At 40.6% G+C, this 17054-nt stretch overlaps 1 protein-coding gene across 1 annotated transcript; it reads left to right on the forward strand.

The window, feature by feature from the left end:
* Positions 1-205: 205 nt before the first annotated feature.
* On the forward strand, positions 206-11307 carry LOC128698624 (endoglucanase E-4; the record flags this gene model as incomplete). Its single annotated transcript, XM_053790967.2, is given in 10 exon segments — positions 206-301; positions 1434-1522; positions 1767-1860; positions 3047-3105; positions 3911-4029; positions 4470-4632; positions 5935-6099; positions 7029-7174; positions 8590-8689; positions 11043-11307. Coding segments are annotated over 10 exon segments (1139 nt in total), but the record flags the coding sequence as incomplete, so codon positions are not given.
* Positions 11308-17054: the final 5747 nt, after the last annotated feature.

The raw sequence follows: 17054 nt of genomic DNA on the forward strand, positions 1-17054 counted from the left end.
AAAAGAGATTAGAGAAAAATACGAGTGAGAAGGGCTAAGTTTAATTAGTACCTGAAGGAGGTACTGAAGAAAATTCTTGGGTAGTTTATAATAAAGGTAGAACAAACAGATGGGTAAGAATGGTTGGTTTTCAGAAGGAGCTGCCTTATATGGGTCAGTAGGCCTGCTATAGTGTTCCTCCATTTTCATGTTTTCTCATCTCCAGCTGGCGACCACGTCAAGTTTGGGTTCCCGATGGCCTTCACTACCACCATGCTGGCTTGGGGTGTCCTAGACTTCGCTGATGGACACAGTAAAGCTGGTGAGACTAGCGTCTTGCTGTTTCAGTGATCGATATTGATGTAGTAATAATAAATTACGTTAAATATTGTTAATTTCTATTTAGAGGAAAGCTAAGATTTATTTTGGTCTCTGTTGGTTCCAATTTACATTTTTTCATGGAAAAATGGGAAAATTAAAATATAGATTTTCTTGCGGTAATTTCAGTGACTCATATAATTGATTTCTTCCTTCACAGTTGATAACGTGATAATGCAACTGTGAACAACTTCAAACTTGATGTGCTGGGGTATTTTAGGATATTGGTTCCTCTGATAATAATTCTTCCTCTGTTTTGACTCTATATCTGTTGTTTCTTAGTGGAAGTTGTATATTTTTATATAAGACTGTATATGTTCTAATCTGCAATTTTAATTTAGGAAATTCTAACATTAGTGTCCATGTGAGAAACTGAAAATACCAGTTCTGATTCACTTCCAACCTTTAACTAATATTTAACTGCATTAGAAACTTATACCGAACTCTGCACTAATATTTTTGCATGTGTTAAGGTGCAGGGGGCTGGGGTTATGCAATACAGGGATTCCTTTGTTTGAATCACATTTGTGCGTTTCTTGCCTAGCTTGTGGAGAGTGTAAATGACCCATAATGGTTTAGTAGCTTGGTTGGTAGCACACTCTGTTCATGTAATGAGGTCCCCGGCTCGATCCCCGGTACGGGTGGAAACCAAAAAAAAAAAACATACCAGAGACGGGGATAGAACCTGCGATCAGAGTCATAACACTCCAGTTTTACGACTCTGGTCGCAGGTTCTATCCCCGCCCGTGATGTGGTTTGTTTGCAATCGGTCATTACGACTTCGTGAGTCATGGAAATATTAAGGCATGTTTCCTTAAGACACCTGCTGTCCATGCTCACCTAGCAGTAAGTAGGTACCTGGGTGTTAGCCGACTGGTGTGGGTCGCATCCTGGGGACAAAATTAACCTAGGTTGCCCGAAATCTCTATAGAAACAAAGATAATAATTATTATTATATTATGATATGATCAAGTTTTCTCTGAATGGCCGAATCTTCTCTGTTTGTCCCAGTTTTTTCTCTAATGCCGAGTCTTCTCTCAAGTTTTCGAGGTTCATAACTGGTGTGACCCTTACAGGTCAGACGAATTACGGTCGAGCAGCGGTCAAGTGGGCCACTGACTACTTCCTGAAGGCTCACACTGCCACGAACGAGCTCTACGGCCAGGTGAGAAGCTCACTAGTTTACCACACGTGATTAGAATGAAATGATAAAATGATTATAGTAATTTTTATTAGCAAAAATGTATGTCATATTGATGTCAACAAATCTGGCTATTCTTTCATAAATATTTCCTGAATTTTGAAGATTATGATAATTTGCAATATTTATGGTTGAATGGCATGATGTGGGTTGAAAGCAGACCTTTTGTGTATTTTAAATTTATATCTGGTACTGGGTTATTCTCTAGGTTGGTCAAGGTGATATAGACCACGCATACTGGGGACGTCCTGAGGAGATGACCATGGAGCGACCTTCCTTTAAGATCGATCAATCTCACCCAGGTTAGTTAGCAAGGACGCTGATGACTTATTAGTGCTACCACTGTTTGTACAATAAACACTGAGTCTTCCTTCTGTATCTTCTCCATGTTCATCATTCAACCATTTCCACTGAGGCTCTTTTGTCACCTTGTTTGACATAAACCAACAGTTTTGTTTAACTCCGCTGATAACTGTTGTTTATAAAATCCATAATATCACGAACTTGATAATATATACCGCCTCAATCTTAGTACTACAAAACTTTCTCTTCCACACATACAACAATACCTTTATTTTTAGTTTAAATCCTGATACATGAATCAGTTGCCTTCACAACTGGAATAGCTAGTGCTGCCACCCGTGCCCTAGATAACTCCTTCCCATCCCTGGAATACACATTCCTGAAGAAGTATTGATCTTAATTATTATAAAACATTACTGAAATGCTGTTACAGCACTTGTCCAGCAAACAGTTAACATCAATTGCTCTGGAAAACAATTCATTCCCAGTAACATCTGGTGGAAAAATGACACACTTGGCAGGAATTCTTCTCTTCTACCTTGTAAGCAGGTCCTCCCTCCTATACTTCTCAACATCATTCCTCCAGTACTGAGGCAGATGATAAGGTTGCTCTCATTACCAATGTTTCCTAATATTTTAACTATATCCTCTGTCTCACCTCCAGAAAAACACTCTCTGCTTCCTCTTAATATCACTGTTACAGGGAGTAATGTTCAGGAATTTAATTTGAAAGTCACCTATGACGAGATTATTTTTACCTTCTGTGTCTCGTTTTGTCATTCTCATGGAAATGGAAGTCTCAACAGTGGTTTCTTCAACCATCTTTATTTTCAACTTTAATTCTTTCTTGCAGACCAATTTTCATTCGTTGAAGTTAATAACTCTGTTATCCTTTTTCTTGTTCTATGTGTGATTTTTTTTGTTCTCTCTTTAAGAGACTATATTTGCTTACTAGCTTCCTCCAGTTCTGCCTTTACCTTAGTAAACAGCTTCTGCAAACACAGAGACAACATATTTAACCCTTCAGTTGACTAATACAGAGAATCCACTAAGCAGGTCTTCACTAGACAGTTCAGCTCGCTACTGAGAAGACAGATACAGGATATGTAATAGTATGTATATTAGCAAAAATGATCAGTCTTATTTACAATGATGTCAACTTGAAGTATCTTCATCTTTTTGCAGGAAGTGACTTGGCCGGAGAGACAGCTGCTGCCTTGGCCGCAGCATCCATTGTCTTCAAGGTAATTCTTAATCCAACCTTTGTATTGGAGTCTGTTGCTCGTCTTGTGATGTGTTATGCCTCAGTCCTTTGTTTTCTGAAAAAGTTGTGGTTGTTGTAGTGCTTCGGTTTATTCAATGTTTCTGTTGTATTATGCATTTGGCTCATAATTTAAAGAGATCAGTGAGTGAGCAGTATGAGCAAATCTTCTAACATCTGTTGCCTCTGTTACCTACCAAGAGTCCACTGTTGTGTCTCATGCTACGGAAGGCCTCGCCAACTGCAATGTACTAAATGACGTAATGGGTGCAGTTTGAACTCAGGGCCAGTAAGTCCTAAAACACAATGGCCATTTACAATGAACTAAAATATCTTGTTTGATTTCTTTTAACATGGGTTATTCTTTTCTGAGGATAAATGGCAAATAAAGTCCTCTTCTTCTTCTTGCATCAACTACAGTGTCTGATGTTAAATTCAGTCTTTGCTGTCTCGTATGTAATCTGTTTTATTTATTGTCTGCTCATCTTTATATGAAATTTCGGAACTTCTGCCGAAAATTTATAGTGCTTTCTTGAAAGCTGTATGCTTCTATTCCATCTATTAAAAAATGTACATTATTTCTAACACTCTCTAAATCATATTCACAGCATTAGAAGAATTCAGATTTTGCCCACCAGGGTTAAATTTACTGGCAGTGCCACTTGTGCCGTGAGTGAATCAACATTATAACGAGAAAATGTTTTAGGCCAAATAATTGACACCGTTAGTGATGTGAATGTCGTAGATATAAACCTTAGTATTATATCTCTTACCCTTCTTCACTTCAGGATGTAGACTCGTCCTATTCATCAGAGATGCTGGCAGTGGCCAAGGAACTCTACGACTTCGCAGACAACTACCGGGAGATTTATAGCAACTCCATCACAGATGCAAGCAACTACTACGGGTAAAGATAACATTTTAACTCGTGACGGTATATTCCACTTCTTATTTCACTGCTTGAGACTTATTTATTCCTCACACCTTACATTACTACGAGTTATAAATTGGTATAAAAGCTTATGGTTGGTCGAGTAAGACAGTTTTATCTAATTTTACACAATGAATCTGACAAATAAGAGTTGTAATTAGTTGAATGGAATATATTTTGGGTATCTCTTAAGCATCAAAATCAGGTATTTGATTGAGAACTCAAAATGTGTAACATATACGAAATATTGGAGGCTCGATCTTTTCATGATTATTTGTGAGATGAAGATCTACCTGTCTATTCTTGCCTGATACTTAATGTTCTGGCTTTCTTAAGTATGTACCGATGCTTTACGTTTCTCCCTACATTCACTCTCACAGTATCACGTCAGTGACTATAGTCTCGCCTCTCCACAGTTCATATGCTTATGGTGATGAGCTGTGCTGGGCTGCACTCTGGCTGGCCAGGGCTACAGGTGACAACAACTACCTGGTGCGTGCCAGAGGACACTATGATGAGTTCTGGCTTGGAACTTACACCGGCGGCCTAGGATGGGACGACAAGCATGTTGGAGTCTTCGTAAGTTACTTACCTACAATAATATTTTTAACATAACAGAAAAAATGCTTATATATAATATACATATATATATATATATATAACATATATGTCGTGCCGAATAGGTAGAACTTGCGATCTTGGCTTAAACAGCAACGCTCATCTTGCCATATAGGACAAGTGAAAATTTGTGTATGCAATAATTTCACCAAAATTATTCTGAGCCTAACGAAAAAAATATATTTCACTGTGTTTGTTTAGTATTAAATTACTGTAAACAAATCTAAAATATATTTAGTTGGGTTAGGCTAAAATAAATTGTTCTTGTTATAATAAGGTTAGGTAAGTTTTCTAAGATTCTTTTGGTGCAAAATTAAAAATTTTTACATTAACATTAATGAAAAAAATATATCTTTAAACGTATAAGAGAAAATTTTAGAAAGGACTTAATTTTAAATGAGTTCTTGCTAATTGACCAGTTTTACATATTCGGTACGACATATATATAATATAAATATATATATATAATATAAATATATATATATATATAATATAAATATATATATATATATAATATATATATATATATATATATATACAAGGGCAGTCCTCTAACTGATAGACAATGATTCTGGACCGACCAAAACGTCATTCAGTTTTCATTTACAATTTGCGTGTTAATTGTGAATGTTTGTTGTAACGATTGTAATAATGTTGGTAGAATTACCGACAATATGTTAAGTAAAAGGACACAAGTGCAACTAATGTGGCATTTTATTGTGGCAACGTTTCGCTCTCCAGGAACTTTATCAAGCCGCTACAAACAATGTATGGACACAGAGGGTATATATAGGCTCAGAGGTGCAATACTAGTGGTAGTAGTAGTAGTAGTTGTTGTAATTATATTACTACTACCACTAGTATTGCACCTCACTCTAAGCCTATATATACCCTCTGTGTCCATGTATTGTTTGTAACGGCTTGACAAAGCTCCTGGAGAGCGAAACGTTGCCACAATAAAAACGTCACATTAGTTGCACTTGTGTCCTTTTACTTTACATGTTGTAACGATATTGTGCCTCTGATTCTTCTACATCACATCTGTAGCTTATATGAATGTTGTATGTCAATTTTCATCTGTGTGGTCCAGTCCCTGGACCCATTATGTACCTTTGTAATCTTTTGACTACCGCCCACAGGATGGGTATGGGGTGCATAATAAACATATTAAACTAACAGTAAAGTCCTGGGTGAGAGACTGACTGATTGGCCGCATCTTGTTCTGTTGTTGATTTTTACTATTAATAATAATATCATTTGCAGATGCTGTTCTGGCAGTTGACTGGAGACTCTCAGTACTCTGACATGTTCGTACAGTACATTAATTGGCTGAAGAACGAAGCGACGTACACACCTGAAGGCTTGGTTTACCTGACAGACTGGGGCTCCAATCGTGCCGCTGCCAACGTCGCCTTTATTGCACTCTGGGTGAGTTGCCTCAGACACCCAGAACAATGTCACCTTTCTTGTTCTCTGGGTGAGTTGCCTCAGATACCCAGGACAATGTTACCTTTCTTGTTCTCTGGGTGAGTTGCCTCAGACACCCAGAACAATGTCACCTTTCTTGTTCTCTGGGTGAGTTGCCTCAGATACCCAGAACAATGTCACCTTTGTTGTTCTCTGAGTGAGTTGCCTCAGACACCCAGAACAATGTCACCTTTCTTGTTCTCTGGGTGAGTTGCCTCAGACACCCAGAACAATGTCACCTTTCTTGTTCTCTGGGTGAGTTGCCTCAGACACCCAGAACAATGTCACCTTTCTTGTTCTCTGGGTGAGTTGCCTCAGACACCCAGAACAATGTCACCTTTCTTGTTCTCTGGGTGAGTTGCCTCAGATACCCAGAACACTGTCACCTTTCTTGTTCTCTGGGTGAGTTGCCTCAGATACCCAGAACAATGTCACCTTTCTTGTTCTCTGGGTGAGTTGCCTTAGACACCCAGAACAATGTCACCTATTCCTCCTGCCTACAATACATTCTCTTCTGTAATTGACGGATAAAGTCTACCGCGTAGACAAAACATTGCAACAATATAAGATAATTAGTTGTTGCAGCGTGTTCCTCATCAGCTTGTCAGTAATTTATACCATTTTCAACATCTAAGTCCTTCTCTACCTGTTCGCAAAACAGTATGTAGATGACTGTGTCTTAACCGTCTGTTGTGGGCTGCATTCTGGGAAGTAAGATGAGAGAATAACAGTGGACATAAGCCACACTGCTTAGTTGTCTTGGGTTATCCTGGGTTACTATCCTGCGGGCTCAATATTTTCACTAAAATCTTCATCTCTAAGATCGCATGCGTCATATTTCAGGAAAACTATATTTGAAATTAATTAATCATTATTTTTTTTGCTTTCAGGCTGCCAAGAACGGATTTGATACAAGCTCCAACCAGAACTGGGCCAGGGGCCAGATCGGCCAGTTGCTGGGAGACAACCCTAGGTACCAGTCCTTCGTGGTGGGCTACGGTGTCAACCCACCCCAGAAGCCCCACCACCGCTCCAGGTATGCTTACACACACACATAAGTGAAGAGGCGGGGGCCAGGAGCTATGTCTCGACCCCTGCAACCACAAATAGGAGAGTACACATGGATCCACGAAGAGGTATTATAAAGCTCACAATACAGGGAGTATCCCAGTAACGACCAGTGAAGAGGCAGGGCCAGGAGCTATGAATCAACCCCTGAAACCACAATTAGATGAGTACAATTAGGTGAGTACACACACACACAGAAAATATTCCATATTAGTAATAATCTATTTTGGGACAGTACTCACAACGCTCTACACCACAACACAATCATAGTTCTTGCTTTCCCAGAATGAGGACCCACGTCTGTTCTCGGCAGTGTATGTATGTGTGTGTGTACTCACTACATATACCTGAGGAGAAGAAGTCTGAGCTTGCTCCCACCTGCAGCTCACAAGACTGACATCCCCACGAGCCCCTTTGGGGCGGGGCAGATGGCAGACCAGAGGCCTAGCTTCTCCCTCTGAGCCCCGTGAGGGCGGGGACTGTGGCTAGGCCTGGGGACACTTGGTCCCAAAGATGAGGGGGTACTTGTACCTACTCCCACGAGAGACTGAGGTCTCAAGACGCTCCCCAAGGCCGGGTCGCCACTCTCGGAAAAGACCCGGACCGGGAGAGTACCGGCGAATAAAAAAAAAATATATCTGAGTACACACATACATACATGTCTTCATACAGCATAACCCGGGTTGTATTCATGAGAAAATGATATATCTCTGCCAGAACTGTTAGAATCCTTATAAAAGGCATGTTAAGTTTTAGAGCACCGAGCACCAGCGTGGAGCCTCCACCTGATAAAACACATTCAGTAACTTAGTTTAGTTACTTGCAACCAGACAGTTCGCAAGTCTGACTCTTTGTAAAAGAGAAGAACTTGGTGAGCCATGATTATGACGTATAAGATACTAAGAAATATTAGTGGGGAGAATATGAACAAAGTCTTAGCAGTGCGAACGTTATGCTTCAATAACAACTCATTAATTTAGTTCAGAAATCTGAACACACTTTTTAAAGAACATTACGAGAAAGTTTTGCTTGATTTACAAGTTTTAAAAGAACCCAAATGGATGTAAGTCACTTTGATTTTTTTTTTATTATTTTGGGTAATATACATAAATGTTAATAGGTACGATAACTGTACCTGTACATTATAAACTTACAAATTAATGACTTGAAAAAATCTTCTAAATTAAGCGGAATATTGTCATATATTCCCTTTTTAAATTGCAATAATATGTCTCAGTGTTTTCCAATTAGTCGTAATTATCATACCATTTCACTCTACAATTCAATAATTTATCATTGTGTATACTGCTTATTAACAACGATTTGAATCAGGTAAATGATACATGTACACAAGGAACTAACTTTCCGTCTCACCATGTTCAGTTCGTGTCCAGATCCTCCTGAGGACTGTTCCAACGGCTTCAGTAACCCAGGACCCAACCCACAAACCCTCTACGGTGCTCTCGTCGGTGGTCCAGCTCAGGTTAGTTTCAACAACTGTACCTTCAAGGTTCATCTTGGAAATTTCCTAACTAGTAGTTGGGTAAGTGGACACATGTATAGTTAATAAAACATCTGTTGCGATTGTTACTACACTGGGAGCTTCTGTCTTGGTGAATCATGACTCACTAACTCGTAATAATTCCGTGATTCGTCTTGGTGACTGGACGCGGTAACTGTTTCATTAATTGCTCGTGTTCTTTCACCAATATATAGTCCGTATTGTTAACAATAATTTATCAAGAATAGCAGTGATGGAATGTCATGAAGTTTTGATGTATAGTCAGGCACACTGGTCAATAATAATTGTCATTATTGTAGTATTGTCTCAATTATTTACATATTGTTGGATGATAAGACAAATGTACAAGTTGCGGCTAGCTGGTCTAGTGGCTAACGCGACGGGCTGGAGTTTTGAGACTCTATGACCGCGGGTTCAATCCCGGCCGGGGATATGGTGTACAAGTTGCTTATTAACTTGTCAATACTGTATACTATTATGATATTTACGTCTTGGATGACAAATATTGTTGACCAGAACAGTAGAAAGTCACTTGTTGCAGAACAAAGATAAATTTTGGACGATACATCTACACAGAGAAGCGTAGCCTATATCTCCACCAACAATCTTCTCCAACAATCTCCTCCAAGAATCTCCTCCAACAATCTCTTCCAGAAATCTTGTTTTGAATATATACAACACAAAACCTGCCCTCAACTCATTTCACACATTACGAAAAACACTAATACACTGCCACTAGTTTATTAACATTGGACGGTATGAAAATTACACATACCCACAACAATGGGTATCTATACCCACAACAGTGGGTATCTATACCCACAACAGTGGGTATCTATACCCACATCCCTCTCCAGGCGTCCAGCCTGCAGGTTAAAACAAACTATTACTTCTGTACTTACCACAACTCACATGGGACCCACATAAATACCAGCGTCGTGCCAGGACCAACTTAAGAGGACAGCAAAATCTGAAAAAGAAAATACGGTCTAAAAACACACACAGTACTTGAACCTGACTCCAGTAGAGCTTCCCAGCGACTGTTTGCTAGTCACTCCACACGTCAGTTGTTCGTCTGTTTAATACGTGTCCAACTGGCCGTGTCTAATACATGTCCACCCATAACACTGACATTATTGATATATTTATGGAACACTTTTTTCCTACCAATATAAACTCCTTATATTGTACACAGTTTATTACAACAATGCAGTATCCTGCATAACAACTGGTAGTATCAGTGTGCCAGAGTGTCACACTATAGTCTATATATGCTGATAATTACAGCCTTGTAGGTTACTTGTAGTTGCTACCAGAGGTCATCGCCCCCACGGCCCGATCCCAGACCAGGCCACTTGGTAGCTGGCCTCATCAATCAGGCTGTTGGTACCTGCCACCTACAGACCACTTATGCACCACAACCTGACTGATCAGGAACTGATTTGATCTGTCCTGTCCCTGCTTGAAGACAGCCAGGGGTCTGTTGGTAATTACCCTTATGTATAACGGGAGGGTGTTGGAGAGTCGTGGTTCTTATACACTTATTGACTTCTCTCTCAATGTACTTATCACTTCCTTACTTTTCATCAAGTGTATCTTGCACCGCCTGCCAAGCCTTCTGTGTTCATATGTAGTGATTTCGGTGTGCAGATTTGGGACCAATCCCTCCAGAATCTTTCAGGTGTAGCTTATGATGTATCTTTCTCGCCTACATTCTAAGGAGTACAGTTCTAGGGATTTGAGGCTCTCCCAATAATTTAGGTACATGACTGAGTTTATAAGACCTTAGAGTTCATGAATTAATTAAGTCACACCTTTAAGTGTATATACACTAATAAATAAACACCTTTCAATGCATTTTTCAGTGCATGTTATTGCACTTCTTAGGCTTATTTATAGTTCACTTTTTTGTACCCAAAACCAAGTACTGGTGTTACTGAGCTATACACTAATAAAAGCTAGTAGGCCTGCTGCAGTGCTCCTCCTCTTATATGTTCTTATATACTGGTCTGTCATCTAAACCCTTCATGTCCCGAAATGCGACTTATTGATCTTAAACAAATTACTGTTCTCATTCAAGACTTATTTTATACTGTTATTTCTAGGGGTTGATGTGTTTACCTCGATGTTGTGTCCACTGTAACACGAACACCACTGATGGAGTCGCCTTGACGGTACATTTTTCCGGACAAATTGACCAACACAGTTTCACTGAGGTTGTCAGAATGATCCTCAGTATTTCTTATATATAATTTTTACTTTCCCGATGGGATGGAATCTCATTTTAAAGATAATTATAACTGTCTTACCCCAGGATGGCAGCTACAATGACGACCGTGGCGACTACCAGCACAACGAGGTTGCTTGTGACTACAACGCTGCTTTTACCGGAGCTCTTGCTGCTCTGGTTGAGATCAGTTAGATGTATAAACTAAGCTTAAAACTACCCAAGGCTTTAGCTGCTTTAGTTGAGATCAGTTAGATGTATAAACTAAGCTTAAAACTACCCAAGGCTTTAGCTGCTTTAGTTGAGATCAGTTGGATGTATAAACTAAGCTTAAAACTACCCAAGGCTTTAGCTGCTTTAGTTGAGATCAGTTGGATGTATAAACTAAGCTTAAAACTACCCAAGGCTTTAGCTGCTTTAGTTGAGATCAGTTAGATGTATAAACTAAGCTTAAAACTACCCAAGGCTTTAGCTGCTCTCGTTGAGATCAGTTAGATGTATAAACTAAGCTTAAAACTACCCAAGGCTTTAGCTGCTTTAGTTGAGATCAGTTGGATGTATAAACTAAGCTTAAAACTACCCAAGGCTTTAGCTGCTTTAGTTGAGATCAGTTGGATGTATAAACTAAGCTTAAAACTACCCAAGGCTTTAGCTGCTTTAGTTGAGATCAGTTGGATGTATAAACTAAGCTTAAAACAATGTTCCTAAGACCTCTCTCGAGAATTTTCAATCTGCCTTATACATGTATTTCTCTTAATCATAATAAATTATTTAAAAAGGCATGCATAATATTAATTGTGTAATCCTTCAACAGTTCCCCCACTAAGGTTGGGCGAGTGAAAGATGGCAGCACTCTGCTGCCATCTTTGTTTTCACAGATAACTGTGGAAAATAATTTCTCAATTCTCTGTTATCAACGTTTGTTTCAGTTATAGGGCTGACTGAACTATTAGCATCCCTTAATATCCATAATAGGAATTATTAGATAGCTTAATTCTATTATATTTATATTTTACGACACATACCTTTAACTTTTATCTTTGTTTTTTAAGTAAAGTATCTTAGAAATTATTAAAAATGTAATTTAATATATCAGCATTATACACTGCTATAGTGGGACCCAGACGTCTATAAGAGGGTAGAATTAATTCTATAAAGCAGTCAAAAATTATAATGGGTCATCGATTCTGTTCTTCGCACTGTCCCCACTTGCCCCTCGCCCCTCGACCCTCGTGGGTCCTTACCTGTGAGTCCTCTGATCTGATCTGGGTCATCGACACCATGCCTAACCCTTCTAGGGTAGGGTAGGTGCCTGAACCCGAGCTTACAGCTCACGAAACTGTCATTCCCATTAGCCCCCTTGGGGCGGGGATGACAGACCAGAGAGGCCTAGCTTATGGCTAAGCCTAGGGACAGTTGGTCCCAAAGATGAGAGGGTACTTGTGCCTCCTCCCATGGGAGACTTAGGTCTCAGACACTCCCTAAATAGGGAGCCAAGGCCGGGCCACCACTTGGAAAAGGCCCGGGCCGGGAGAATACCGGCAAATTTTTAATAATAATAATAACAACAACAACGATCGACACCATGCCCAGCCCTTTTAGGGTAGGGTAGGTGCCTGAGCCCGAGCTTGCAGCTCACAAGACTGTCATTCCCATTAGCCCCTAGCTAGGCCTGGGGACACTTGGTCTTTAAGATGAGGAGGCACCTGTGCCTCTTCCCATGGGAGACTTAGGTCTCAGACACTCCCAAGACAGGGAGACAAGGCCGGGCCACCACTTGGAAAAGGCCCGGGCCGGGAGAATGCCGGCGAATCTTTAATAATAATAATAACATGGAACAACATCGACACCATGCCCGGCCCTTCTAGGGTAGGGTAGGTGCCTGAGCCGGAGCTTGCAGCTCACAAGACTGTCATTCCCATTAGCTTCCTTGGGGCGGGGATGGCAGACCAGAGGCCTAGCTTCTCCCTACGAGCCCCGTGAGGGCGGGGAATGTGGCTAGGCCTGGAGACAGTTGGTCCCAAAGATGAGGGGGTACTTGTGTCTCCCCTCATGGGAGACTTAGGTTTCAGACACTCCCAAGACAGGGAGACAAGGCCGGGCCACAACTTGGAAAAGGCCCGGGCGGGGAGAATACCGGCGAATCTTCAAAAAAAAAAAAAAATGACATGGAAGGTAATTAATTAGTATTAATAACATTAGTTGACGCCTGCTATCACTGTCCACCAAGAACTTACTAATCTCATATTAAAATTAATCCAACTAAGTCCTGTTAGCTTGGGTGGTGTGTAGCTGGAAGCAAAAGACGCCATTGTTTTCAATTAGAATGACCGTGTTTGATGTAACTTCCTGGGGAACACAGGAAAAGTATTTATGTATGGTAGAAACACTACCAGGAACCCACAGAGACTTCCTGCCACTCAGTCCATTACATGAAGAGAAAATATGTTCACAGATTACACTGGGTAACCCAACGTGGCTATACATTAACCAGACAACTGCTGCAGCATAAGGGCGCCTGGCAAACCTGAGAATAGCGTTCCGGTACCTCAGTAAGGAATCGTTCAAGACTTTATACACTGTGTACGTCAGTTTTGTAGAAATATGATAAACAGTGTATAGTTGTTAGTACTTATTGTGATGAAGTGACGTATACAGTGTATAGTAAACCTGTAGTTAGCAGCGGTAGCAATATACACAAGGAAAATCACTATTCCTCCAGTAATCTCCATACATTGAAGCCATCGGCGCCTAAACACGCAAGTTATACTTTAGTATCAAACTGAACACATATTACTGTTTAATTTTTTTCCAGTAGTCCTTTTATGAGCTAGTCCAATATCACCCAGTGAGCTAATCCGGATCTGCCCGAATTCATCCAATGATAAGATAAGATAAGATTTTGTTCGGATTTTTAACCCCGGAGGGTTAGCCACCCAGGATAACCCAAGAAAGTCAGTTCGTCATCGAGGACTGTCTAACTTATTTCCATTGGGGTCCTTAATCTTGTCCCCCAGGATGCGACCCACACCAGTCGACTAACACCCAGGTACCTATTTGCTGCTAGGTGAACAGGACAACAGGTGTAAGGAAACGTGTCGAATGTTTCCACCCGCCGGGAATCGAACCCGGGCCCTCCGTGTGTGAAGCGGGAGCTTTAGCCACCGGGCCACCGGATTCAAACGGATTCGTTGATAACAATGTATCCTCTGACTGGTTTCACTAACTGACGGGGCTCTACACGTCCTATCAAACACTCAAACAGTAACTACAACAAATAGTTACAATACAGATAGACAGATCTGCTATTAATTAAGGTGCTTATTAGGAAAAAGATATACAGCGATCCACTAACTGGATTACCGGATTCGCTGGATTCGGGCGGATTCAAATGGATTTTGCTGGATTCTGGGGGATTCAAACGCTTTTTGTGGAATTCAAACGGTTTCTTTGGAAATAAAGCCAAATCGGAAGAACTGTTACAAAAAATTAAATACATCGGGGAATTATAGACTAGCTAGCTAGGAGAGTTGTCTAGTACTGCTAAGATGAACACTACCATGAAGATCTGTGTCGTCTGCAGGAAGGGTAAGGGATTAAGACAGGCCTGGATTGCTTGCCATCTGTGTGGTCAGTGGTCCCATAGTATATTCAGGGATTTTAAACTAGTGACCACTCTTGACATAAACTCAGAGAGATGTTTTTAGGGTCGGCCCAAACCAGATGAACCTGTATGAGGAAATGACATCTATATTAAAAGACAAGAACTCCAACAAAACATCCTTCTTGAAAGACATGTCAGCATGGTATGACAGATGGGGAAAAAAAGATGGGTGGTAGGGACGAGGTTGTCTTGGAGAGTGCTCCTGAGGGTGCTAGTGCTGTCCTGGAGGACAGTGCTGAGAGTGCGCTGAGAGTGCTAGTGTTGTCTTGGAGGAAAGTGCTACTGAGGGTGCTAGTGCTGTCCTGGAGGACAGTACTGAGGGTGCTAGTGTTGTCCTGGAGGAAAGTGTTCCAGAGGGTCCTAGTGATGTCTTAGAAGATAGTGCTCGTGAGGGTACTAGTGTTGTCCTGGAGGACACTGAAGACAACTTATTCAGTCCACAGAGGTTCAAAATAGAGATACTGCTGGAGATGGATCAAAATGGGATGATGCCTCAGGGAACAGTGTCGACACATTACCAGCAAAACCTAGTGGAAGCACTGATGTCCATACAGGGATAAAAGATACTGAGGAAACAAGAAAAATAAATGCACCAGCAGTGAATGCAGCTACAACAAATCCTTGCAAACAGAGATACAATCTATGTAAATACTATGCCTTGGGTATCTGCAAGTATGGTATATCTGGTAAAACAGGTGGGACATGCACCTTTGACCATCCCATAAAATGCCGCACCCACATGACAACAGGAGAGTGCAATTTCCTTTTTTGCAACTTATTTCACCCAGAAATGTGTCACTCATCAATCCATGAAAGAAAATGCTACAATACATACTGCCAGGCACATCATCTAAAGGGGACTAGAAAATACTGACCAGCCAGACTATGGGAAACAAAAGAGAGGACCCACAACCTCTCCAGGGACAGAGGTTTTTAGGGCCAGAAGGGAAAAAAAGACTGGCAAGAAATGACAATAATCCTACACCACCTAAAAACACTTCTGGAGCAGAGTCACAGACATTGGCCTCTACCCCAGAACAACAGATATTAGAGCCAGCAAATAAAACCCCCCTAAATTCCACCAATACGACATTTGTCTTTGCAAACATACAGGGTCTAAAGCCGTCAAAAAACAAGATTCCTTACATCAAGAGACTGCTCACGGAGTCAAATGCAATGTTTGCAGGTTTCACAGAGACCCACATAAAGGATCATTATGACAATGAAATATCCGATGCGACAGACTAAACAGGCAGCAAGGGGGAGTTGACCTGTATGTCACAGAGTCACTCATTTGCACAGAACTACTAAACACCTCAAATGATGTAGTTGAAGTTTTGGCAGTAAAGATCGAAAACCAAAACCTTGTCATTGTGGTAGTATACAAGTCTCCAGATGCAACTTCCCAGCAATTCCAGGAGCAGCTTGAGAAAATTGACCATTGTCTGGAAAATCTCCCAACTCCTGCCCCAAACATCTTACTACTAGGAGATTTCAACCTGAGACACCTAAAATGGAAGAGTATAGCAAACAATGCTTTAGCAGAGATCACCCCGGGAGGCAGCTCAGATGAAAATTCACACACACACACGAACTACTAAATCTCTGCAATAAATTCACCTTAAACCAGCAAATAGTTGAGCCTACAAGACTAGAAAATACGCTTGACCTCATCTTCACTAACAATGATGATCTGATACGTAATATAACACTATCAAATATATTTAACTCAGATCACAACAAAATAGAAGTATAGACATGTATGCACAGGGCTCCGGACCAGCAAAATGTAAGCAGTCATGAAGGTCTCTTCACGAAATTCAGTTTCAATAACAAAAACATACAATGGGATCAAGTAAACCATGTCCTAAATGAAACAAGCTGGGAAGATATCCTAAACAACATGGACCTGAACATCTGTCTTGAAAAAATGAATTCCGTGGTTCTTGAGATCTGCTCAAGACACATTCCATTAAGAAGAAGAAAGAGAAGATGTAAACTAGAAAGAGAGAGACGTTCCCTATACAGACGAAGGCGAAGAGTCACAAAGTTGCTGAATGGGGTCAATATATCTGAAGTACGAAGGGAAGCACTAGTCAATGAAATCGCAAATATCGAACTTAAGCTGAAGGAATCTTATAGGAGACAAGAAAGAACAAAGAAGAACTAAAAGCCATAAAGGAAATTGAAAAAAAAAATAATTCTTCTCTTATGCTAAATCTAAGGAAAAAACAACATCCAGTATTGGGCCCCTGGTTAGGCGGGATGGGACATACACAGATGATAGCCAAGAAATGAGTGAGATACTAAAGTCCCAGTATGACTCAGTGTTCAGCGATCCACTGCCCACTCTAAGGGTCGACAATCCAAATGAATTCTTTATGAACGAAACCCAAACTTGGTCATCCCAAAACTCTCGGATATTATTATAACTC

The sequence above is a fragment of the Cherax quadricarinatus genome, chromosome 88 (assembly GCF_038502225.1).
Source record: "Cherax quadricarinatus isolate ZL_2023a chromosome 88, ASM3850222v1, whole genome shotgun sequence".
Lineage (NCBI taxonomy): Eukaryota > Metazoa > Arthropoda > Malacostraca > Decapoda > Parastacidae > Cherax > Cherax quadricarinatus.